General features: G+C 37.1%; 1 protein-coding gene across 2 annotated transcripts in view; it reads right to left on the bottom strand.

Annotated features, from left to right (window-relative positions):
• arhgef25a (Rho guanine nucleotide exchange factor (GEF) 25a) overlaps positions 1-27,513 on the bottom strand; it is a 101,609-nt gene that overhangs the window by 55,580 nt on the left and 18,516 nt on the right. The window contains exon 1 of one of the 2 annotated variants that reach the window (XM_073822925.1): positions 17,740-18,125. The exons of the other annotated variant lie outside the window; for it this stretch is intronic. Within the exon in view, the coding sequence (XP_073679026.1) occupies positions 17,740-17,833 (94 nt within the window). The 5' untranslated portion in view covers positions 17,834-18,125. Of the gene's footprint in view, positions 1-17,739; positions 18,126-27,513 lie in introns of those variants that run through there. 2 annotated transcript variants of the gene reach the window in all.

Below are 27,513 nucleotides of genomic sequence, written 5' to 3'. Positions count from 1 at the left end.
CAGCATTCCTCTTCCTCCAAACACGGTGAGTTGAGTTGATGCCAAAGAGCTCAATTTTTTGTCTCATCTGACCACAACACTTTCATCCAGTTCTCCTCTGAATCATTCAGATGTTCATTGGCAAACTTCAGACAGGCCTCTACATGTGCTTTCTTGAGCATGTAGACCTTGCGGGCACTGCAGGATTTCAGTCCTTCACAGCATAGTGTTACCAATAGTTTTCTTGGTGACTATGGTCCCAGCTGCCTTGAGATCATTGACAAGATCCTCCTGTGTAGTTCTGGGCTGATTCCTCACCATTCTTATGATCATTGAATCTCGACAAGGTGAGATCTTGCATGAAGCCCCAGACCGAGGGAGATTGACAGTTATTTTGTGTTTTCGTCCATCTGAGAATAATTGCACCAACTGTTGTCACCTTCTCACCAAGCTGCTTGCCAATCGTCTTGTAGCCCATTCCAGCCTTGTGTAGGTCTACAATCTTGTCCCTGACATCTTTGGGCAGCTCTTTGGTCTTGGCTATGGTGGAGAGTTAGGAATCTGATTGACTGATTGCTTCTGTGTACAAGTGTCTTTTATACTGGTAACAAGCTGAGATTAGGAGCACACCCTTTAAGAGAGTGCTCTAAATCTCAACTCGTTACCTGTATAAAAGATACCTGGGAGCCGGAAATCTTGCTGATTGATAGGGGATCAAATACTTATTTCACTCATTAAAATGCAAATCAATTTATAACTTTTTTGAAATGCGTTTGTTTTGGATTTTTTTGTTGTTGTTGTCGTTCTGTCTCTCACTGTTAAAATAAACCTACCAGAATTATAGACTGATTATTTCTTTGTTTGTGGGCAAACCTACAAAATCAGAAGGGCACCAAATAATTTTTTCCCTCACTGTAGTGGATAACTGTCTATTGCTCTTATAAACGTTTTTAGCATGATTTGTGAACATTATACTATACTATACTAAATGATTTAGCATAGACGACTTCTTGGCTAGAGTTTGCGAATTTAATTTAATTCTGTAACCTACTTGTTCTACAGATCCGACTAGTGTTAAATGATACTGTTTGACAGTGTTGATAACATTTCTGTCATTTCATTTCTATCATTATATTTTGTTTGTGTTTTCCTAACCTAATGTGGTATGCTGGCAGCAAAAACCTGTCCATTGGCTTTTTTTGATTACTGTCATTTTATTAAAAATAAACCGAAATTATTTAAAATCTTTTGCAAATAAAATAAGATAAAGATATCGCTGATCCTAAACTGCAACTTCTTTATTAACTTACTAAAGTGTCAGATTAAGTGGAAAAGTCCAAAAACGCTTATAGCTGGATCTATCAACACGGATCTCACAACTTACTCAAGACTCGTTTACTTCGCCAGAATCTCGCAGAAATCATTTTAATACAACGGTAAACATTCTTGCAAACTGTCTAAACTGTATTATACATGTCATGCATACATTCACATGAGGACTTTAACAGCAAATTAGTCATTCAGAGAACAAATTCTATTTTTGAACATGAAAATTTTACAGAAGTCCATAATTTTATGAAGCTACGAGAATAGTTTTGTGGTACTCTCAGTGGTATTTTCTTGAATGTACGGAAATTGTTGAATTGTTGAAGATGAACCACTGATTCCACATGGTCTATTTCAAGGATGTTCTTACTCCTTTTCTGGGCCTTGAATGTGGTAATTGATTTGCTGTCTATGAAGAGTCAGAAAGCTCTCGGATTTCATCAAAAATATCTTAATTTGTGTTCCAAAGATGAACGAAGGTCTAACGGGTTTGGAATGACATGAGAGAAATTAATGAAAGAATTTTCATTTTTGGATGAACTATCCCTTTAAGAGTTTTCTTAGCCTAAGGAGTTTGTTGCAACAGGGTCTTGAGCTTTAGCAATTTGATAAATAAAACTGATGACATAACAGACAGGAGGCCAAACAGTCATTGTCCAAATTTTTGCACTGCGGTTAAGTGTGTCAAGGGGAACATTCTCAAAAACAATGACATCATATGACAAAAACAGACAAACTGCCCAGGTCAAAGCTCATCAACAGGGACTCAAAGTGATGAACAAACAGACCCAGTCTCAACAAAAAACAAAAAATGCATGTCAGGGAGGTCATTTAGAAATGTCTTGTATTACAAACACAAGCAAAATCAGCCTAATGAAAAACTCACAATGAACCTAGTGTGACTGAGTGAGGTTGTGCATGTTTAGATAGAATCTATATAAATAAAACATTTGAGAAGAGTTCTCTTGTGTTTATTTGAGCCCATTATACAGATTCATATACTGTAATAGTGAGCAATCTGCTTGTTTTGCAATGCAGCCCTGGGCAACAATAATATCCCGAACACGTGGGCGCACAGGCGAGGAAAACTAACAGCACCTGTTCCCTATACGGGATAATTAAGAAGGAGAATAACAGAAGAACCAGCATCCCATTAGGATGAGCATGCACATCGCTTCTGTCCATTACCATCTGTCTGAAGTTATTCTTTCACACTACTTTGTGTCTGTATCTCATCTTGCATCACAACACACACAGCAATTAGGCATGTGACAATGTGTATGTGTGGGTGGACCTCCCTGTGCGTAAGCTTTTATCTGCCTACAGCAGCCTTTGGTTCATGTGGCAGGATTTTTTAGGCCCAGATGCCACTGATTGGATGGCTCACGGAGATCGTTCCAGAAGAGAAGCCCTGCATTATGAGGGAGTCCACGTGGCACTGCCTGTTTGTGCACAGATCTCCACAATTATGATCATTAGAAGCAAAAAACATCTCCCTGAAGTTGCCTGCTCATCCACCTCCCTGCTACTGTACCCACACACAACCACAACAGAGCATCACACATGGCAGAGTGCACAGAAAACACTGATTTTTTTTTTTTACCACACTCACAGACCTCCCACAGATCAGTCAATACAGAAAATTGGAAAGCAATTTCTGGATTGGAGGACTAACTTAATGCAGTAGCAACAAAAACTAAAAATTCTTAAAAGTTACAATTACCTGAGCAAAAAAAAAAAAAAAAAACAGCAACAAAAATATAAATAGCATTCAGTTGCAGAATCTGAGAATTCAAGTTGATGAATAATTAAAAAAAAAAAAAAAATACAAATTGACTCTAAACCTTCATGTTCAAAATTATTCAACCCCCAAAAGTAAACTTTTGTGCAGAATCTTTTATTCTTTAAAACCACCAATAAATGCTGCTTGGAAGTGCTTAGAAGCTTCTGTCACCTCTCTACTGCAATCTTGGCCCATTCCTCGCCTGGAAAAGCTTTCTTTGGTTTTCACATTGCCACTGCTTTCTTCAAATTCAACCAAATATTTTCAATGAGAATTAAATCTGGAGACTAAGCAGGCCACTCAAGAACATTCTATGACTGATCTCTGAACCAAGCATAAGTAGATTTAGATGTATACTTTGGGATGATTGTCCTGAAGAAAAATCCATTGATTGTCATCTTCAGTCTCTGCACTCAGAGGCATCACAATTCTTTCCAAAATGACCTGATACTTTAAAGAATCCATGATGTCCTTTACACAGTCATGATTTCCACTTCCTGCAACAGTAAAACACCCCATAACAGGACTGGTCCACGTCAATGTTTGATAATGCAGATGGTGTTCTTCTGTCATGATCTGGGCTGTGGGGTTTCCCTCAGCCACCTGAGGTCGCTGTTCCCCTTGCACTGCACTTCCCTGATTGTTCACTCCTGTCTTGTCATTAGCACTGATTACACTCACACCTGCTCACTATTATCTGGTCTGTAAGAACTCTCATGTCTCACTGCTCATTCTGGCTGCATTGTCTTTGTGTGTGTTTCTCTGTGTTCCTGATTCTGTTCTTGACCGTGTTTCAGTTCTGTTTATTTTGTTTTATATTCAAGTTGTGTTGTGCCGTGTTGGCCTTTTGTTTGTTTATTTACATTAAAACTCCTTACCTGCACCTGGACCCAGATCTCCTCCTTATCGAACGTGACATCTTCTGCTCATAAGTTTTGCCTTTTTTGCACCAGACATACCGCACTTCATAAAACATTCTTTCAGAGCTTCACAGGTCTATCTAAATTAATTTTAGCATGTTCAACTTGGTCTTTCTGTTCTTCTTGGTCAAGAGTGGCATTCAGCAAGATGACTCAACATCTTGTCTAGTGTTCTTATACATTGCATTGCAATGTTTTTTATCTGGCAAGTCTTTGGCTGTATATTGCAGTACATTGTTTCTCCTCAGTTGTTCTGATCAAACATTGCATACTATCGTGCTTTTTTTGTTCAACACCCTCAAAGGTTTTCTGGTACAACACATTTTAACTAAGGAATAAGGCTGTCAGCTGTGTCTGCCTTTAATGTATTGGAAATCTTCATGTAGCCTTAGTAAGTAGTAGTAGTTCTTATGTAATAAAACTATTTTTTATTACTATTTATTTTATTATTATCGCCTCTCCACAGCTTTAGTGACAGCTCGGACAGACTTCAGCACTTGCATTGGCTAACTCTATGTATGTGTAACAGCTCAAACTAATTCTGTTTTCTAATAGGGTTTCTAAAAGTTTAATTGTGTTAAGACAATTTTGTTACCCACCATACAAATAATTGACTTAAAAACAGCAATGTTGAATAGGGGTTTAATAATTATGACATAGCTGTGTTATTATTAAGTCATAGAACTCAAAAATATGACATTTTATATTGACATTATCACTTTTAATATGCAAGTAATCTGTTATATATGCAATTTTTATAAAGTAAATATTGTACTTTAGTCTCTGAATACTTTTGATTGCAACTGTAAATTATTAAGACTAACAGTGAACAAGAGGAAACAATTTTTACCTGTTTCATGCTATACAGACACTGAGATGTACCTTTAATTCCAACTAGCTGAGTGCTCACTGAAAAAACCCACAGTTCATGTTTTCAGGCCATTTCAAGTTTGATTTTGACTTGACAAAGTGGTGATATATAAATGTGTGAGTTGTCTACTTACTTATTAATTAATCTTCCCATTAATAGCATATTATTGTTAATTCTGACTGATCCTCGAACTTGGAACATGCACAAACACAAGGTCGGGATTTATTGCATTAACCAATCACAGCCAATCGTAACCAGTCATATCCAATCATATCACATGACATCCCACAATTATTCTCAATGACACCCCACCAAACCCACTGCAGGCTTTAGAGGGACTGTTAAAACTCAATAGGCTGCGGCTGAACAGAAAAACAAGTGATTTATATGCTTTATGTCATTTTTTTTTTTTTTTTTTTTGATAATTTATTTTTGTGCTATACATTTTTTTCTCATCCAATTTTGTTGAAACACTGCCTCACATGCTTCCTTGGAGAAAACGACCATGAGATGGTTGTTACCCATTTAGGTAGGTGATTTGGGCCAGAAAAAGCTGTTGTTTAGTTAAAGGTCTATAAGCGAGACTAGATTCTACATGGCAGGAAGTGCAGCCATGCTGAGCAAACCTGTTGATCAGAGGATCTTAAAATAAAAACTCTTCATCTTGCTTTCTGTGTAGATCAAAAGGCAGATGAGCTCAGCTAGCGTTTGCTATGATGTTTCAGTGATATGAAAGTTCTTTTTTTACTTTTTTGATCAGAAAACAGAGTCACCCCAGCAAACACCCTCCTCATTGTTATTGCTAAGACAATGCTTATTTGAAATCTGCTCAGGAGGAAAACTCCATCCAACCTGAATGGCAGTCTGAAAACAATGAATACCCAGTATAGTCTAATGAATGAATATTGTTTTTAGTCCAGTTTCTCAGCTAAGTTGAGTTTACCGGGTGTCACCATCTGCGTGGGAGGATCTTTGCTTTGTGCTTTGTGTAATACTTACAAATGATGATGCTTTCAGTGACTCACAGGTGCATCAGAGTTAACATGACGGATTGCACACTATATACAGTATGTGCAGACCAATAATGGTTGTTAAGCCTCCAGCGCAAATTTTTATTCCTTACCATGTCTCTCTGTTTCTTCTAAGTCACATTGCCATGGCAACTAAACCCCAAGGGAAGAGAGTTAGGGACAACGACACAAAAGAAAAGCTGTCAGAGAGACACGTTATGGGCATCGACTGACATATGCATACTGCATACACACACGTCTGAAAGTTCACTTCACACAGCGAGCTTGTTATCACTCACATCAAAGTCACGCTCGAGCCAATCACTGTCAAGTTTAGCGCAAGAGATTGACTGACTGTGAAAATGCCAACCGAGCTCCGCCGAATGAGTGAAGGAGTGGTGTCAGGAGCGTCAGCATTTGGTTACAGGAGGAAATCTTTCTTGTTTTTAATTCTTTATTTATCTCACAAAGTCATCAATTATTAATAAATATCAGTGTTCCATGGTATTACCATCTGCTATCATATCACAGGAACACAGTACCTCTCCAGGACTTTTTGTAAGGGCTCCTTCTTTCCCAAGAAATACTATGATTTTAAAGAGCAGGTTGTTCCTCAAAAAAGTGCATAATAAATAAAGATATTGTCTCTCAAAAGAAAGAGTCGACTCAGAGCCGCCTTAATGAGTCCTCATTGATTTTTTTTTAATGAAAGATATTTCCGTACCCTCTTTATTTGGACCAACAAGTGTCTCCAAACCACAACCTGTAAGTACGATTGATACATTATGTGTACATTTTTAACTGAGTGCTCAAAATATCAAGTTTATTGTGCTAATATGTGATACATACCTAGTGCAGCTTTAGGTTTTCAGGTAAACGACAATATTACTGTCTTAGTATAATAGTTTTGATAATCACCCACTATTTCCTAAGAATGTGTTGATTAATGCACATTGTCGTTGTTCTAATTACTTTCTTTAATAATAAAGAATGTACACACATTTTGGTTTGCAAACTGTATCGTTTCATCATTTAGTCACGTTAGCACTTGGACATTAGTATCTACCATTATCGGATTGGAGCACTATATTTTTGTTTTATGTTTAAGGTGCATCCTTTGTCAATGGTAGCGCTTGCTAACTTTCTCAAGTACCAGGGTTGCCAGGTTTTCACAACAAAACCCACCCAATTGCTACTAAAAACTAGTAGCCCAATTGCATTTTGAGGGGGGTCACCCAGGAAAAATTGCATACCACAGAGTAAAATACACATTTTTTTGTCGGGATTCCCCTTGTAAAATTAGCATTCCAGGGGCTAAATATTACGTTACTGGGGTTGCTTCAACCCGCGGACATGAAAAACAACCTGTGTCAACAGTTTTAAAGTGCCAACACTGTCAAGTACTCCTCTCTGTACCAAATTATAACAGACTTGACCAATCAGAGGGGAGTAGGCTTATGGAAGGGAGGGGTTTGCTCAAAACTGCTTCGAACTAATTGTTTTGAAATCACTGACAAATTATTCTAATATAAATGTATATTCTGAGAAAATTACAATGTTTTCTGACCTTAGATGTATTTAAACCTGTAGAGGACTCCAACACAATATTAGGACACTTATTATATTAGGACCTGCTCTTTAAAGTGATAGTTCACCCAAAAAAGGAAATTCTGTCATTCATTTCTCACCCTCATGTCATTCCAAATCCCAGACCTTCGTTCATCTTTGAAGCACAAATTATGATATTTTTTATATAATCTGAGAGCTTTCTTACCCTGCATAAACAGCAACGTAACCACCACGTTCAAGCACCAGAAAGGTAGTAAGGACATTGTTAAAATAGTCCATGTGACATCAGTGGTTCTACCGTAATGTTATGAAGCTACGAGAATGCTTTTTGTGTGCAACCAAAACAAAAATAACAACTTTATTCGTTATTTTTGCTTTCTTTGCGTGCAAAAAGACATGTAAAAGTCATCAACCATCAGTACCATGGTGTAAATCATAAATCACTGGAACTCAAACCACAAGTGTTCTTTCTAACTTTCCTTCTTTTCTAATTAAACCAGCATTGGGTGCTGTATGGAACTTAGATCAGCAGTTTGAAAACTACAGGAGCGACTTAACTAACAAAGCTTGACGCTGAGGCAGCAGACTTTCCGATCTAAGAACAAAGCACATAATGTCCGCTTAAAAACACTGTCTGCTACACGTATTTCATTTCCGCCCAAGGTCAGAAGTAACTGTATACAGACATGCATACAGACACTTTCTTAAGTCGTTGGCTTGTTGCATAAGCGGATAACACGCTGGATTTAATAAACAAGCTATTATTCTCATGCTCGCTCTGAGCCTTAGCAAGGAGCATCTGTCCTTTTTTTGTATTCTGTGTACATAGAGTCAAGCTGCTGTTGGTCCAAGAGGTTAAAAAACTGTTTCTACTCAACCACAATTTGTTTGTTCGTTACAAGAAAATATGTTTACCAGTGCTGCCCGTGAAGAACCCTCGAGGGAAAACATCTTCAAAAGATTGCCAACAGTGACAGAAAGACCTTTGTGTTGAAAAACCCAATTCAGTAATGTGCCACTAAAATACACATCAACACTAAATGAAAACACTCCTCTCACCACTAAGATAAACACCAGAAGCGTGTGGCTCATTCTGGCATTCGTAATGTTATGAATCACAGCACAATTTAGAGCAGAGATGATATTCAAGGAAGAGCAGAATGTGGAATTCAGAAGAACGATGTCCTTGCTCTTTCTTTTTTTCTAAACAAGGCATGGAATGCACTCCTGCGTCTAATAACTTGTTCCCTCATTCTTCTCGTCCTTACACTGATGCAAACAGCAAACGCGATCTGATTACATCTGATTAACCAAATGACATTTACAGCTTCTTAAGATCTATGGTCTCATGAGCCTAGATAGTAGATTTCCGGTGGTGCCAACTGAGCAGCGGCCTTTGAGATGAATGAGAATCCTAACAAATGATTTTCTTCACATATTATAGACCTCCTTTGGGATTTAGAGTCAGGGATGGAAAGAGAGAGAGGGAAACACAGAGGTGAATATAGTTGAGTAGGTTATTGCATCCAGCTGTGGAAAGAAGTTTAATTTAGCCTGGTTCAGGGGGAGAGAGACAAAGAGAGAGAATCAGAAAGTGAGATTTGCCCCTGGAATGATCTTAACGCTTCACTTGATGTTCACATTCCTCACAGGCATATCATACAACTTTCTGCCCAATATTCAGCGGAGGCTATTTCTTCATTTTGCTGGAGGAGCTGACTGAGTAAGAGATGAAAAGAGTGAGGGATGGAAGGAAAATATATCAGGGAGATTTACAGTGAGAGAAAGAGAGAGAGAGAGCGCAAAAGGAGAGAAGGAAAGAAAGACAGATAGAGAGAGAGAGAAAGGGGGATGGGGTGTTGTATTAAAAATATCTCCAACTACTGAGCGAAGAGCAGTCTCAAGTACCTCAGCTTGCTTTGGGTTTTTGCTATTTTTGCAGCTTTTTCCATAATGCATGAAGGAACGAGACCTTATAAGTGGATGACAAAAAAAGATGTCTGCAAATTGAAAAAGACTTCAGCTAGTGGGATGTGAATCACAAATCATATGCATCCATCATAAATAATATCTATCAATGTCTCTATCTATCCATCTGTTGCTCATAATTCACATCCATCTACTGTATCATTTATCTATATCATATCCATCTTTTGTATCTATCAATCCATCCATTGATATAGGGATATATAGATATATGGATAGATAGACAGATATTAATTACAACAGAGGAACATATATGACCCTGGACCACAAAACCAGTCAGAATGGTATTTTTATAAAATTGAGATTTATACATTATCTGAAAGCTAAATAAATAAGCTTTGATGTCTGGTATGTTAAGATAGGACAATATTTGGCCGAGATACAACTATTTGAAAATCTAGAATCTGAAAAAAAAATCGAAATATTGGGAAAATCGCCTTTAAAGTTGTCCAAATGAAGTTCTTAGCGATGCATATTATTAATGAAAAAATACGTTTAGATATATTTACGGTAGGAAATTAACAAAATATCTTCATGCAACATGATCTTTACTTAATATCCTTTTTGGCATTAAAGAAACATCAATAATTTTGGCCCAATGTATTGTTGGCTATAGCTGCAAACATATCTGTGCAACTTACAACTGGTTTAGTTAGAGATTAAATAGCCAGTCTGTTGCCACAAAGGTTGCAGGTTTAGTGCTAAAGAGCTCATCCCGTTTGGCTTTAGTACCACTGCACCCTTGAGTTTGCCACTTAAACCCAGCATACACGCCATAATAAGTGGCCTTGCATGAAAAACGTCTGCTAAATAGCAGCTAATAACCCGTCCAATCAGACAGCCCCTTCAAGAGCCACTTATCAGCGTTCATGTGCAATGGGAGCAGATCAGTCTTTTTTGTATGAGATAATTATTATTGCTGTAGTTGTGAAGCCCTCTCTCCCTCTCTTGGTTGAGGAGCTGCCAAGCATTGTGAGCGCCAGCTCATTACGAGGCTGAGTCAAGATTGCTCAGAGACACTGGCCTCAGGTGGGCTCATGGTGGCCTGGATGTGTGTGTGTGACAAATCCAGGAACAGGGGAATACGGAGATCAAGACAAAGCAAAGCAGGGTAGAGCAAGCTCACCTAAGGTTTCTCTGACAAACTAGTTCAAAGTGAAGAAAAACTATTTAGACTAAATTTGAAATGGACCCTCTGCTGGAAGTTGATAATGCTATGTCTCAAAATGGTGTTATATGAAGTGCACACAACAAAACTGAAGTGTTTTATAGATAGATAGACATATATAGATAGGATTTATAGATAGATAGATATATTCATCCCATCCCATAATGGCAATGAATGTAGAATCAACAGCTTTCCAAATTCGCTCACTCATATTCATTCACTCCTTTAAGGCCTTTAAGACTACAATGATAGAGTAATTTTGGTAATAGCTATTAAGCGTGCAATTCAGATATAGCCAATATGTCAACAAACAACATAGAGGAAGAACTTGCTCCCTCTGTCCCAAAAAATTGCACAGAACAGGCAAAAATGTAAACATCAGAGAGCAACAAGTTTCTCTCTTGTAGAATGCACTCGTTTTAAGAGACACAGAGAGAGCGAGACAAACAATTGTTGTTGTGACCGTTTCTCCACCCCTAATTGCCCTTTATCGCACCTCTGAGGCATCACCCCAGTCGGCCTTCAAAATTGGCTCGGGGTGAAAACAAGAAAGGAAACCTGCAGGTGAAAATGAAGGCATGGGGAGGCAGAAAGCGTGGAGCCGTTGGTTTCAATATACGCCATGGCCAAAGAAAACAGAGGCTTGGAAAGGAGACCGTCCTCTTGGCAGAGCAACGGCGCTGAGGTCCTTACTCGATTCACTCACTTCTTTCCTGCCACTGGAGCCTGTCTGATATACTCGCACGTGTCTGTACTCTGGAAAGGCATATATAAAAGCAAGAGTACCTGTGGGTTTGTGACATACCACTGGAGGTGTAGAGGGCTTTGCAGTGGTAGAAATGCAATATAGCGGCAGATGTTGTGACTTACTGCAGAGTGGTACTGTCTCCCTCTTAATCACTACCATGACGAGAAGCACATGCTCATACCCGGGCTTCATTAAAGCGTCGTTCTTCACCAGCCGTCTAAAGCAGATGGGTTAAGAGGCTTTACATGCTTCTGAAGATCATGCATTTCAGTAATGTAAAGCTGTTTCTGGGGCAGCCATTTTGTTGTCATGATACAAGATGCATTTGCAGGTTCATGCTGAGAAAGAAGGACAAGACAGAGCTTGAAATACCTTTGTCACGACACACTTCAAGAGATTAAAAAAAAAAAGACAATATGCTTTCTCTTAACCTAGTTTTTTCTTCAACTACTATGCCATTTGTGAAAGATTCATCAATCTCTTTCAACCTACAGCGAGAGTTTGGAGAGTGTGCAAGCTAAAATTTGAAGGCTTTCCAAAATACGCAGAGACAGACAACGGGGTAAAATAAGGGAAACATTGGTAGTGCTTTTACAAGATGAAGGAATTCAATGAAATGTTTGGGTTTCATTCGAGACACCGAACTTGCAGTGTTTCTTCTCAACAGGCAAGCTAAACTCAATTTTTAGTTAGTTCTTTCCTGCCAAGTCTAAGATAAATAGTAAGATTTTGTAAGGATAATGTCATGATGAGTGTAAGGGTAATTTGCAAATGTTTTTTTAAAATTATGCTTTATTATTATATTTCTGCTAAGTGACACAGGTGCTTAAACGGCATAGTTAGTTTAAGAGCATAGAGAGTGGAGGCTTTTCAAAATCTTTAGGCTAGAACAAACCAAGCCGACTTCAAAGAACTAATTATGAATATATACTATTGATAGCTGCTGATATAGTTAATTCCTCTCACGTAAATGCAGAACACACGTTAGTTTGCAGTTGGCTTTTATCGCCTCGCGTTGACAGCGTCTGGACCAAAAACACACCACTCTGATCAGAGCCGACTGCAAACTAACATGTGTGTTCTGCATTTGCATGAGAGGAATGAACTGTCTATATCAGCAGCTATCAACAGTATATATTTGTCATTCAAAAGGAGAATCTGAAACAAGGAGATATACAAAACTTAAACAAAGCAGTGCTTGCCTACCATTTTGATTATCAGTTATGTTGATAACCTTCATTTTAGTTGGCTCATGTTGTTATGAAAATTCACATACTGGAATGCTCAGGTAAGATCATGTTAGAACTTTAGAACAGTCCTCTGTTTGTGCTGCCTTCATTTACTTACTCATTTTCATCAATTTCGCTTTAATTTTCGCTCACTCGTTCGCTAAACTGGGCATCCAATCAGAGTTCTCATTTGCGCTGACCGTCCCGACATCCTCAACAGTGATTCAACATGTTGAATCGGGCAAACTGCCACAGACGTGAGCCTGACGAGAGACGATGTATGGAACACACCAAACAAAGTAGTCCATCAGACACTCACTCAAGTATTCATACCTCTTCTTTTTTTTTCATGTTTTGTTAAGTTAAACTGCTTTAAATTACTTTTTCCCCCCACATCAATCTACACATGATACACCATAATGGCAAAGCAAAAAACAGGTTTTTAACATCTTTTCAAATGTATTAAAAATAAAAAATGTAAATGATTCCATTGCATAAGTATTCATACCCTTATCTGGGACAGTTGAAATTTAGCTCAGGAGCATTCATATTGCTTTTAGATGTTACTACACATCAAGTGACATTAACCTGTGACAAATTCAACTAAATAGGTATGATTTGGTGTAGCACACATCTCTCAATAAAAAAATCTAACAGCTGAAAATGCATATCAGTGCAAAAACCAAGCCCTAAGATTAAAAAAAAAAAGCCTGTAGAGCTCAGAAAGATTTTTGCAAGGCACAGATCTTTAAAAGAGTTCAGGTAAAATTTAGCTTCATTGAAGGTTCACAGAAGCATGTAGCCTCTGTTACCCTAGAAGAAGATTGAAACAACTAGGACTCTTCCTAGAGCTGGCCAAACTGAGCATGTGATGGAAAAGAGCTTTGGTTAGAGTGGTGACCAAGAACCTGATGGTCACTCTAGTTGAGCTCCATGATCATATGTGGAAATAGGAGAAACCTACAGAAGGACAAAAGTCACTGCAACAGTCACTGCAACCAGTCTGGTCTTCTTGGCATTGTGGCCAAACTCAATCTTCTCCTCAATGACGACACATGAAAACCCACTTGAAATTTGCAAAAAAAGCATCTAAAGTTTCAAAAGAAATGTCTTATTCACTATCTAATCCAGTTTAACCACTTGCTGTTTCTAGTAAATTGCATTCTAAAACAAGTCAGACAGTGCATGCTAATAAATAATGCGACTATGCTAATCACTGGCCACAAAATTTCTTAAATGGTTTTCAACCCGTATAACAATGTTCTTCTCAACAAGCTCCTTTGTCCAGCTCATTTCAAGCAAAGACGTGTTTTTTCCTGAGGTAAAAACTTAGTTTCCTGTTTCTGCCAGAGCCAAGCAAGTTTCAAAAGATAACACCAACTCTTAGCTTGGCTCAGACACAATTCTTGAATTATGTCTCCTCAAACTATTTGCATCCGTCCTTTACTTCCTCCCTCTCTGTTTTCTTGCCTCCATTTCTATTTTTCTGAACTCATAACATTATTGTCTTTCTAGCTGCAAGTTCAGTGTGATGCTAATAGCAATTACTTTGAAATGTGCTGGCTCAGCTGTAAGCTTTGCTGATGCTTGATTTCATAAAGTCAATGCACGGTGCCATTACGTCCAAGGTTTCTGTTCCGAGTTTATTGATTCTTTAAGTGGGTCTATGAATGATACATAGACACACATGTAGATAACCTATTTGCAACCGATTGCATTTTCATTCAGATATCAGTGGGGAACTGTCTCAGCTACATAGTCATGGTCACCTTAATAGTGCCTGGGCAGATGATTGTCATCTAACTTGGAGCTCATTAGGATGGAGAGAAGAGACGTCATATGGCGGATTCCTGCTGGGCTTGTAAATAATAGCCATCTACAGCTGCAGTGTGGAAAAGAAACAGCTTTCACTGCTGTGCAATTACCAGAATGATGGTTTGGCTAAAAAAGCTGTGTGATTGCATTCTGCTGGATCTTTGGAAAGATGGCTCCACCACTGGGGAACTGATGAAAGTGGAGTTTTTTAATAACTGTTCAAAAATCAAGCTTGTGCATGAAGAACACTATATCAGAAAAATGCCATGCCATGAATTTACACTGAATCAAGCTATATAGGGATCAGAAAACCAAGGACAAGTGCTTAGTACTTTTTAAGATTGGTGGCAAAGTTAAATTACTGCAGGTTGCGGAAGTTGAATCCATTAGACCCTCACAGACAGGAAAAACCATTGGAGAACAACTGATACAGTATGTGAGGATAGAATCTGGATTGTTTTTCCTATAAACATCAAAACAAAAAGGGTGTATGCAAGTGTTTGCATTGCACTATTGGTATGGGACATGTGTTTCAGCCATCTGTAGGGTCTAGAAAGGGATGTGCGTGACACTGAACCAGACCGCTATCGCTTCCCGCACATTCGATCACGTCTGGCCCGCTAACCATGCAGAAAACAGCACGTCGACAGCCCTCCTGCTCGGGGCGCATTCAGGTTGTGTACTTTATTCCCAGGGCTGAATAAACATTTAGCCCTCATCCAAGCGTGATTAAACGCTCTTACATAAACCAGCCATTTATACTCCCTTCTATCATAGAGAATAGAGCTTATGTGTCAGAAAGAGGCATATAATCTCCAAGGCAGGAGAGTCAGGCTGGTAAAGTGAAAGAAAAAGAGGGTGGGAGGAAGTCACATATGGGTTTAAGCATCTCCATCTGCCTACAGCTTTCTCCTAATGTGATTTATATTTAAGGAGGAGAGCCCACTGCTAATGCCCGACATTAAAATTATATTTGCTGACTTAGAGTAGCATTCGAAATCAGCTACACATAACCACAGGGTACCGTCACTTCGAGACGGTCAGCTTTGCTGGTTAATAGGAGCACACTGACATTTTTCACTTAGAGGTGTTTTATTCTCGTTCCATGGATTTTTCAAAATGCAAGTTTTTGTCTGACAGACACTGTAGTCATCTTGGAGTTGTAGCTGCCTAGTTGGAATGTAACAATATTATCAATATTGTGATATCGTGATAGCAAAACTGTCTTGATATTATCGTGGTCAAATGACAATATGAAAAAGTGTAGCTCTTAAAATATTTTTAAACTTCTTTTTCTAACATAAAAGTTTTGTTTTGGGCCGGTATGCTTTGACACAGTATCTCTAAAACCGAAAGCGCAATATTTCCCTTTATCAAGTCTGCTGCGCACACTAGTATAAAGCAAAAATAATATACATTATACAATATTCGTTTTCATTTATTTTGCAGTGCAACTGGTTTACAATATGTCATTGTTATTATTAGTAGTATATTCTAATTTGTTTGGCTTTCTAAAACACTAGTGAGAATGTAATTTTTGACTGAAACAGTATATCACAAATAAAAAGAGGGTTGAGTCCTCTTTATAGTTCAGGTACAAGTTAATTCACTCACTTTTTTCTGACTTAAGTTTTCTTAAAGAACATGTTAAGAACATGGGTTGGCTCTTAATTTTGAACTCTCAAAGTGCATTATATAGAATAATTTAACTTTAAAATGTACAAAACTTAATTTTTTTCCATTTCTTTATTTGCCTTCTATCGCAATAAATACTGTATTGTTGGATTTTGATATCATTACATCCCTACTGCCTAGTATTATGCATAGTTTTCTACACTGTGGAAACTCTATTCACAGTATGTGAGTGAAAATAATGGGGATTATATGATAAAATTAATAGTTATAATTTGGTCCTGTGATCTAAACATGGTGGTCTCCATGAGGCGACCCACTGTATGTAAAATAAAACATTTAACAGGCTACTGACTGGATTTGTAACTTATTTTTGAAGTACAATTCATTTTAAGTCTTAAACCTGTTTTAATACAGAAATACAGTTCTTTCCTTAACATTTCCTCAGGGTAGCTGGATTATTGAAATGGCTACATCCCTTAAAAACAGTAAATGACTGTTACAGAAACTTTACAGCCCTTACATGGCTCGCACGGTTTGGCACGACTTCAAAATGATGTCTGAGGTTAACTTAGATGATCCTAAGTGAAGGTAGAAAGCACATACTCTGGCTCGAAGGAAGAATATCCATTACATAAGCACTGGAGATTAAACTAGAGGCATCTGAACTATGCCAGAGCCCCGCAGAGTCAAAACGATGATAAAAGAGCACACGAAGAGAGCTTTAAAGCAATGTCTTTAACATAAATTACACAACTTTAGACTCAAAACAGAAGGGATATAGAAAGAACCAATTGTATAGATGCAACTAAAAATGTTTTTCTTTGTTCCATTTAGCACGCAATATTTTACTCAAAGTTGAACTCGCTACGGCAACTTTAAAGACGTTTGTTTATACCACAATGTCGTTATAAACCTTTAGGACTTTCTTTCTTCGGTGTAACACAAGAAACGTTTTTTTAACTGTTTTTGTCAATGGGATCCAAAATATTGAACTCCATTGACTTTCACTGCATAGACAAAAAAGATAAAGGTTTGAACTGACACGAGAGACTAAATAATAACAAACTTTTCATTTTTAGATAAACTATCGCTTTAATAACACACACCTTCATGACTGTCTGAAAATGCTGAAAGACGAACCAAAAAGGAAGGCAAAGAGAGACAGAGGCTGTCCTTAGTTAAAGTCTCGCTGTTGAACAGAGGAAGGAATGTTTCTATGCGGCCCCCAGTGTTTCATCCACCCACGTGTTGCACCAAACCCCCCACCCACCCACACATGGCACCCCGTTCTACACATAAACACGCTGCATCTAATGCATACACATACAGTAAATGCATGCACACGCCATCTCACGCCACTCGATAATCGCATGTACGCCTCGAGTGAGATGAAAAGTGTGAAGGGAAGCCGTAACCAGGAGAAGTGACAGACATCTGTTGCTCCAGCTGAGCGCAAGCTGAAGAAAAAAATAAATAAAGAGGCGAATCCCCCGACACGCATGTGATGCTATACCTTGACACTCAATAATCACTTCAGAGACTATGTGGGTGAGCATCTACTAAAAAGATTTGGAATACGAGAAGCATTGAAGAACATCAGCATGGGATAAACAACACCAAGAATAGCTTTCAACAAAGTAAACGCGACCAAGAAGTTCAAAACTCCTGTAGTCAACCCTGACAGCGCTTAAGTCACTGACCTCTGACCCGGGCATAGCAGCAGCCGCACTTTGCCAGGACTTTCCGAAACAAGTGGTGGCAGGCGCAGCCCCGATGGTGGTGGCCCCCCTTCATGGTCTACCCCAGTCGCTGACCACAAGATTAGCAGGCATGGGCATGGCACATCACACATGCACGTTCACGCCGGGATATCCCTGTAGCGGTAATTCCAAAGAGGTGTAGGGGAGAGCCTCGAAACAAATCCCAAGAGGAGCAAAAGTCCTGCTAGTCTGTTAGGGAATTACACAACGTCAGGATATCCAGTCTGGGGCTGTCACTGCACAAGCCTGAAGACGAGTCAACGGCAGGCAAAAGCACAGCTCTCCCTCCACAGGCTCCCTGTTTTTCCTCGCTCCTGCTCTCACTGTCTGCTCAAATGACAGACTGTAAGACTGCCAGAGAGAGAGAGTGAGAGCGAACGAGCGAGAGAAAGAGGAGGGGGGTGAGGGGGTGGAGTTAGCAGCTCGACTTGCTGGCTATTCCAGGATACGGCTCCTACTCCCCCTTTTATCCCCTTCATCTTGCGTTTACTCTTCTCATAATTCTCTCTCTGCTCTCTGTTCTATTCAGCCATCTGTCTTGGACTTTTTTAGCCCATAACAATTTTAGCAGATCTCAGGCGGCTGGTCCTAATTCGAACCCTCGTGAGTCATATCCAAGATAAACAAGGTGGAAAATAAAATCTGATTGTGAGCTTGATTGCTTGTGGTAATTATTTCAGGAGTACCGGGCTAAAAGTGTATTTTTACAAATTACCTCCACTCAGAAAGGCGTTTTGCTGGGCAGACCTGCTCGGATGAGGTACGGGTGTGCCGTGTTTACTGTACACAGGGTTTAGGAGGGTGTCTGGATGAAGATAGCTGGCTTTTGATAAGTTCTGAAAGTTACAAACCTAGAAAGACACACAGGGTTGGGTGTGGTGAATGCATATATCACGTTTCATCTAGTAATGTTTGCAGGTTTTGATCATGTGTCTGTGTTCGTGTATCTTGGAGTCTTGATATAAGGAGGTGAGTGTGTTTGTATGCTTGTCACCTCTGATTGGATGTTCTGGTGCAGTGCTGGTGATTTACAATGTCATTTAAACACAACCAATGAGGGAGTGTTATTGAGGTAAAGCTGACCTAAGGGCTTTCCGTACCAGAGCGAACCAGTAGTAAAGGCCTGTTTTATTAGCCATAATAATTAGGACTGCTATAAGGTTATGAGTTGTTTTGTGATACACAACCAATCCTAAACAGCCTGAGTACCGCAAACTTTCACACATTGTTAAATTTTAACATCTGAGAGAATAGTTCAAATCGTTAAATGACAAATATGTAAACTGAGAAGAAAGGATTATTTTTGCTGTATGTTTTAGAAGACTAAAACATACAGCAAAAAATGTTCAAGAGAAAATCTAAATGGTAACATTTCAATAGATAAACATGCAGTTTTTAAAGTTGACTCTGTATTACTTGTCTAATTAATAGCTATAATTTCCAAGTTTTTGTAAAATTGATGTAAAAAAAAAAATTACTTGCAAATTATTTGCTAATAACGTTAATTTTCCATCTCATTTGTTCAAGAAAAAAGCACAACTGCCACAAAAATATATAAATATATTCTACAGAAACAACCTGGTTATTTTTACTGATCTCATAGATATGTTAATCAGTGCTATCAGACAGATTAATCGTGATTAATCGCATCCAAATAAAACCAAGCAACAATAGCCAAAAATACACCGTATGGGGCAAAATTATTGATTTCTTTTTTCTTTTATGCCAAAAATCATTAAGATACTAAGTAAAGATCATGTTCCATGAAGATATTTAGTAAATTCCCTACCATAAATATATGAAAACTTAATTTTTGCTTAGTAATATGCATTGCTAAGAACTTCATTTGGACAACTTTAAAGGCGTTTTTCTCCATATTTAGATTATTTTGCACCCTCAGATTCTAGATTTTCAAAAAGTTGTATCTTGCCCAAATATTGGAAAGCTTATTTATTCAGCTTTCAGATGATGTATAAATCTCAATTTAAAAAAAATTGACCCTGATAGTCTTGTTGCGACATACAGCGCAGTTGCGATCCGGGTGTCCCGTGTTCGTGATCTTTCCTGATCCCGCCCCGATCTCTTTCCCACTTCACTTCCTGTCATTTCTGATCTGTTCTATCACAATTGCAAAAATGCAAAAAATAAATCTTTAAAAAAATAAAGAAATAATTGACCCTAGATAACACAGGTTTAAGAATGTGTTAAAGAAAGAGTTCACCAAAAAAGTAAAAAAAAAAAAAAAAAAGTCATCATTTACCCTCACTTCATTCCAAAGTTTTATTCTTTATTCTTTATTTTAAAAAAGGGACAATGCACATTAATTAATAATTTTAATTTGCAGTCCCTGGCAGCTTAATGGTAAAAACTATCAAGTCCACAAGTATATAAAACATAAGACATTCCATTAAACATAGTCACAAACACAAAAGATTTTGAATATAAAAACCAGAAAAAGGCAAGTAACCACTACTTCAAATTATATAACTTCGATAACTACAGAAAAAGAAGCAAAAGATGTTATATTTCTCTTTTTGAAGACTTAAATAACATATATACAGCTTTTCTAACATTAAGATATAAATATTAATTTTCTAACCAATTAGTAATATTAACCCCTGCTGCTGATTTCTTGAATTATTCAGGAGCTTGCTTTTTATTTTTAACATGCAAATATATAACTGTATTATAAAAAAACATGTAACAGTTTACAGTAGATTCACAAATATCAGATAGGTCATTAATATACAAACTGAATAACAAAGGAACAGTATTTAGCATTGAGGTACACAACTGAATTAGTAATTAATTATGAAGTCTTATGGCCTACCCGAACACACTGTTGTCCTTCAGTTAAATATTATCTTATTTCTTATCCGTATTTTGGTAAAAAAAAATAAAAATAAAAAAAAAATAAAAAAGATAGCCACGCCCTCTTTGTCCAATTTTGATTTTATATATTCTAAAAGAAATCAATTTGCAGTTCTATTAATTACTACCTTATCTCATGATAAAAACTAACCTGTGGGATGTTTTTTGCATATACGTACCATTAAGTATGTATATCACTGCAATTTCCAGCAGAAATGAACACTAGAGGCGGTAAAATAGCAAGCACTTGTAATCGTTTTCGTAAACAGTTATGATTACAGCTCCATACGTTTTGCTCAGTAGCTCAGCCGGCATGGAAGAGACAAAAAATTACTCACAATGAAAGTGGTAAAAATGAGAGATCAAAAGACAAACTAAAATGGCATGCTTTTGATTGCGTTTTTATGTCACATTTGCTTTTGTTCATAGTATCTGGTAGGTTTAGGTGTTGTGCAGATGGTACGCTATTTTAAAACGTCAAGGAGCTTTAGAGTTATAGCGCCACTCAACGGACATTTTAAGTCGGAAATGCAATGACACATACAAAACCAACATCACATAAAATGAACCATATGTACATTCATCTGTTCTGGGGGAAAAATTAGCACTCTTTAAGCGCCACTCAGTAGACATTTCACATCGAATATATCCCGAAATGTACATGGCGGTACATATTTCACTTCTTGTGAAGAAGTTCCCACAGATACATTTTCATCATGAGATCAGGTTGATTAATTATTTTGAGAAATGTCTTGTGTTTTTTATTTCCAGTCAATAGTCACCAAAACTGTTCAAAATTCTTCTTCTGTGTTGAAAAGAAAAAGGAAAGATGAAAAAATAGTAAATGACAGAATTTCCATTTTTCTGTGAATGATCCCTCATACAGTGTCAAGTGTGAAAAGCTCCATAAAGAGACAAGGTGCGTGGAAGCAAAAAGTGTGTCGGAATGTGATGCTAATGGTGAAAAGAAGCAGGAAATGGAGTGCAGGCCTCTTCTAGAGTACATGAGCAGCTGGGGATTTTGCTGAGTTTGTGTGTGTGTTGATGGAATTAGTCTCTCTCTAGAGCCTAATTACTCGGTGTCTATTGCAGAAAAGCAAAGAGGCTCCATATAAGTTTGATACAGTCAAAGAGAATTGAGAATTCACTAAAGAAGCCAACAAACAATCCCCCCACCAGGAAGATAAAAACATTACGACAGAGATGGCCACATGCTGAATACACAAAATGCATCAAAGTTTTGTATATAAAATAATTAACAGATGAAGCCATCATTACAGGCACAAAATGTCTTGCATGTAAGTGCATACTCATGCTATTTACTGTAACAGTTTGGCTTCAGTCAGATTTAAGGTCAACTGAAGTGCTTTGAAACACGCAGCGGTATTCTATGTTGATGTAATTTCAACTGAAACAGGAAGACAGGGCAGGACATATACAGCAGTCCCGTCCCCTTTTTTAAACAGCCAATAGCATTTTGTTTATATCACAGCTTGGGACAGAGCTGGGTAAAGTCACATTTGACAGCATAAGACAGCCACAATCTCATCCATATCACATTATCTATATATAAAATAGCATTCTGTGTAGAATTTAAATGCTTCCGATACGTTTTGTGGTCTGTGCCGACTTGCACATATGATGCTCTTATGTCTCTGGACACAATGCAAAATCAGACTTCATTTGCCCCAATGGAAAGCATACACTGTCTGAATCGTTCCATATCATTGATATATAGTGCACTATGTGTCATGTTTTTTGAAGCCAGGTTCTCACATGACGCACAGAATGAGTGCTCAACTTCGTTGATTGACCCTCGCAAGGCCTGTTCCGAATGGAACCCATCTTGGAAAACTTGTATGACCCTGACCACTGTAGTGCAACTCAGTTTCAGGGTGTTACTGAGCCTCTAATAGCTTTCGCCATCTTTGTGGAGAGCAACAATTCTAGTTCTTAAATCCTCAGAGAGTTCTTTGCCCATGAGATGCCATGTTGAACATCCAGTGGTCAGTATGAGAGAATTGTACTTAAAGCACCAATTTATAACTGCTCTAATACAAGATACACAACTTTGTATGGTCCTGTCAAGCAGACAGAAACATAAACATGATGAATAGGACATGTGGCTTCCATATCACATTATCTATATATAAAATAGCATTCTGTGTGGAACTCAAATGTGTCCGATAGGTTTTGTGGTCTGTGCCGACTTGCTTATATGATGTTCTCATGTCTTTGGATACAACGCGAAACCAGACTTCATTCGCCCCAACGGAAAGCATATTTACACTGTCTGAATCGTTCCCTATGCCCTATATAGTGCACTACGTGCCATTCTCCATAAATAAAATACTAACTCTGTGAACAATCGAGCAATTTCAGCTGTAGTCTAGTTATAGTGAAGGAATGGGGCGCTTCAGATTCTTCTGAGCATTTGATTGGACAGAAAGTTGTATGAAAAGCTGAAGTGCAGGGTAATGTCATCAAAATCACTGATCTATATTAGCAAAAGATAGAGACTGTAAGTTTTAGATGCTTATATCTTGTACATTTTTATCATTGTTTTGGAGCACACTAACGTACAGCTAAATTATATTCATCCTAAAAGCCAAAAAAAAATCCATTTTGATTTCATGGGGACTTCAAAGCAAGAATTCATATTTTTGGACACTTTAGTCAGACGTTCCAGTCAATTCTTCCAGTTCAAAGCCAGACTTCCAGACTTAGATAATGTAACTGTAGACTGGCTTTGTTCAGCATTATACATGCTAATCAGGCTACTATTTTCCTCTGCATTGTGTGGTTGCTCTGAAAGACAGAAATGACGTGTGACATACATTATTAATTCTTCAATATTTGTTAATGCATTGTTAAACCTGGACAGACAGATGGAAACTAGCTTTGCTATGCAAAAAAACTGCTGTGGCTCGATTATGAGCGTGCATGTAAACAAGCTCAGTCGGCCCATCACTGTCACTCCAGTCACCTTAAACTGGCAACTCTCATTGCAAACTAATGACGTACTTTGTTACCGCAAAATTGCTGTCAGCCCCATAACACCTCCACCAGGTTGCAGTGTTGTAAACCGCAACCCATCATGCTGCTGTGTCTGCCTGTGACGTGAGTGACAGAGGATTTTACTCGCAAGAACAAAGCAGAGCTGCATTTTCTCTCTTATAATCTATAATCCAACAACAAACAGAACAAACAGTATTTTGATTTGGTTAAAAGGCAGACAAATTAAATTGAAAATGAAAAAGCCATTTCAAAGGCACACCATCAGATGCAAAAACTAACGCCACACATCAAACAAGCAATGCTGGCCTGTTTTTGTTCTTTCTTATTTCAAGTGCACGCTGCAAGAGAAAGGGAGCTGACAACAAGTAGCCTGCAAGGTGATGTTTGTATACGATCACGAGGCAAGTTTTCTCTCTTCCTCTCTTTAATCTCTCCATCCTCTTTCTCTAACCAGTTTGCTTTCTCTCTTGAGGAAATTAACCATGACAGGAGTGCAAATTTGGTTAAGCTGTTCTGAGCGCTTGTTGTGTTTGCTCTTCCAGATGAGGTACAGCATGTTGTTTCTATAAAGGCATGCAAGTGAATCATTTCAGAGCCAGATACCGCCCTCAAAACCAACACAGTGTACAGTAGCTGCCTAAACTGGTACAGGAATGAATGTAATTGCCAAATTAACAGCTTTTGCAGGGTATTTACTTTGTAAAAAAAAATCCTTTTTATCTTAACCATGTGATCTTATGATAAACAACAAGGCTGACACTAAAGGCTGTCAGTATGGATTGCATTAACATTTCTCATCAGTAGAGGGAGTGTACACTATGTGCCTGGGCAAGACTTTACCCTTCTAAAGAGTCTTCTTTCGTGATTTGTGGATGCTCAGGCATGAGAAACAGGCTTTTCATGGGCCTTTCTAGGAGTGTCTGATTAAAATGTGCACTGTTGAATGCACTATATTTACTGTACTGCAAAAAACAACTTTATTTTTAATATATCTTACAAATTACTATAATAATTACTATATGTATATGCACACACTACCAGTCAAACGTTTTTGAACAGGAAGATTTTAATGTTTTTTAAAGAAGTCTCTTCTGCTCACCAAGCCAGCATTTTTTTGATCCAAAGTACAGAAAAAACAGTCAAATTCAGAAATATTTTTACTATTTAAAATAACTGTTTTCTATTTAAATATATTTTAAAATTTAATTTATTCCTGTGATCAAAGCTAAATTTTTGGCGTCATTACTCCAGTCTTCAGTGTCACATGTTCCTTCGGAAATCATTCTAATATGCTGATTTGCTCTTTAAGAAACATTTATTATTATTATTATTATTATTATTATTATTATTATTTAAAACTGTTGAGTACATTTTTGTAAATAGCGTTGTCTGAGACTTGGTTAACGGATGAGAAAGGTGTGGAATTTCATTTTGAAGGTTATGAATTGTTTTATGTTAACCGGGTCTGTAAGAGAGGAGGGGGGGTTGCTCTGTATGTTAGCAGTGATCTGAAATGTAGAATAATTGAGTGTATGACTGTTTCAACAGAGGATTTAATGGAATGTTTAACTGTTGAGATTGAAATGAAGAAACAGAGGAATATTATTGTCACATGTATATATAGAACCCCAGGGTCTAGTATCACGGTATTTAATAATAAGTTGGAGCAATTATTAGTTGGGATGAATGAAAATAAAGTGTCTGTAATCTGCGGGGACTTTAATATAAATCTTTTGAATGTGTCTAATCATACAAGTAGTCTAGATTTTTTGGATTTAATGTATAGTAGAGGCTTTTATCCTACCATTACTAGGCCTAGTCGAATAACCTCCAATTGTGCCACATTAATTGATAATATTTTTGTAAATAAATTTGAAAAAACGGTTAAAAGTGGTCTTTTGATAAATGATATGACAGATCATTTCCCAATATTTGTAACTTACTTTTGTGAAATAAAAAATAATAAAGAAAAGTTTAGTAAAGTTATTAGGTTAAGAACTGAGGAAACATTAAATGGATTTAGGGATGATCTTATGAAAGAAGAGTGGAATGATGTTTGTAATACGAATAATGTAAATAAAGCTTATGAATTATTTCTTAAAAAGTATTTATGGTTATATAATAAAAATTGTCCAAAAAAAATATTGAATGATAAAGTAAGAAGTAATAATAAACCTTGGTTGACGAAGGGTTTATTGAAATCTTGTAAAAAGAAGAATAAGCTTTATCAGGATTTTGTAAAATATCGGACAGTAAATGCAGAAAAAAAATATAAAGCTTATAAAAATAAGTTGATTACTATAATGAGATGTGCAAAGAAAGATTATTATACAAATGTGTTGATGGAAAATAAAAGTAATATCAAAAGAATGTGGAAGGTTTTGAGGGAGGTTATGGGCAGTAAAATTAATTATAGTCAGCCATTATATTTAATGAATGAACAGAATGTTGAGATAAGTAGTGAAAAAATGGCTGATGAATTTAATTCATTTTTTGTTAATGTTGGTCCGAATCTTGCCAAAACTATACCATTATATAATGAAAATAAAAGCTGGACAGGTGAAAGTAGAGTTATGCAGTCTCTTTTTTTGGACGAAGTTAGTGAGAGTGAAATTATTTCTACTGTCTCTAAATTTAAAAGTAAATATTCATGTGATAGTGATGGCTTAGATATGTACATTGTTAAGGAAACTATATGTTGTATTACTAGACCATTAAAATATATAATTAATTTGTCTTTTAATACGGGTTATTTTCCAGAAATAATGAAAGTGGCCAGAATTATTCCTCTTTTTAAATCTGGTGATAGGCATAGTCTCACAAATTATAGGCCTATTTCTTTGCTTTCTCAATTTTCAAAAATTTTGGAGAAGCTTTTTGTTAAAAAATTTGATTATTTTCTTGAAAAATATTCTTTGATACATGATAATCAATTTGGGTTTAGAAGCACACGTTCAACAGCTATGGCTTTGATGAAAATCACAGAGGACATTACTACAGAATTGGAGCATAAAAATTATACAGTTGGAGTTTTCATTGATCTTAAAAAGGCTTTTGATACTCTTGATCATGGTATATTGATATCTAAATTACAGACATATGGAATTAGAGGAGTAGTATTGAATTGGATTACTAGTTACTTAGAAAATAGACAACAATATGTAGAGTACATGGGATATGCATCTAAGTTGGAAATAATGCAGTGTGGAGTCCCCCAAGGCTCTGTGCTGGGGCCTAAGTTATTTACTTTATATATTAATGATCTCTGTGATGAATCAAAGATTTTACGTTTTGTTCTTTTTGCAGATGATACAAATTTTTTTTGTATCGGGGAAGAATTTAAAAATACTACTTAAAATTGTTGAACAGGAATTGATTGTACTTCAGAAATGGTTTAATAAAAATAAATTATCGCTAAATTTAAGTAAAACAAAATTTATGTTGTTTACAAATCGAAAATGCCCTGATAATGTTTGTCTGACTTTGAATGGGATAAGTATTGAGAGAGTGTCAGAATTTAGGTTTTTAGGAGTACTCATTGATGATAAATTTAAATGGAAATCACACATAGCTTATGTAAGAAACAAAATTTGTAAAAATATTGCTGTTTTGAGTAAAGTAAAGTTTATGTTAAATTATAAGGCAATGAGAATTCTATATTGTTCGTTTATTTTGCCATATTTGATGTATTGTTTGGAGATATGGGGTAATTCATATTTTACTAATTTAATGCCCTTATTTATTTTGCAAAAAAGGGCCATAAGAGTAATCAATGGAGTTGCTCCAAGAGAACATACTACAAGATTGTTTCTGAGGTCAGGATTA

The sequence above is a fragment of the Garra rufa genome, chromosome 18 (assembly GCF_049309525.1).
Source record: "Garra rufa chromosome 18, GarRuf1.0, whole genome shotgun sequence".
Taxonomy (NCBI): Eukaryota; Metazoa; Chordata; class Actinopteri; order Cypriniformes; family Cyprinidae; genus Garra; species Garra rufa.
Note: the sequence above shows the minus strand (reverse complement) of the source record. Positions and strands in the feature narration are given on the sequence as shown.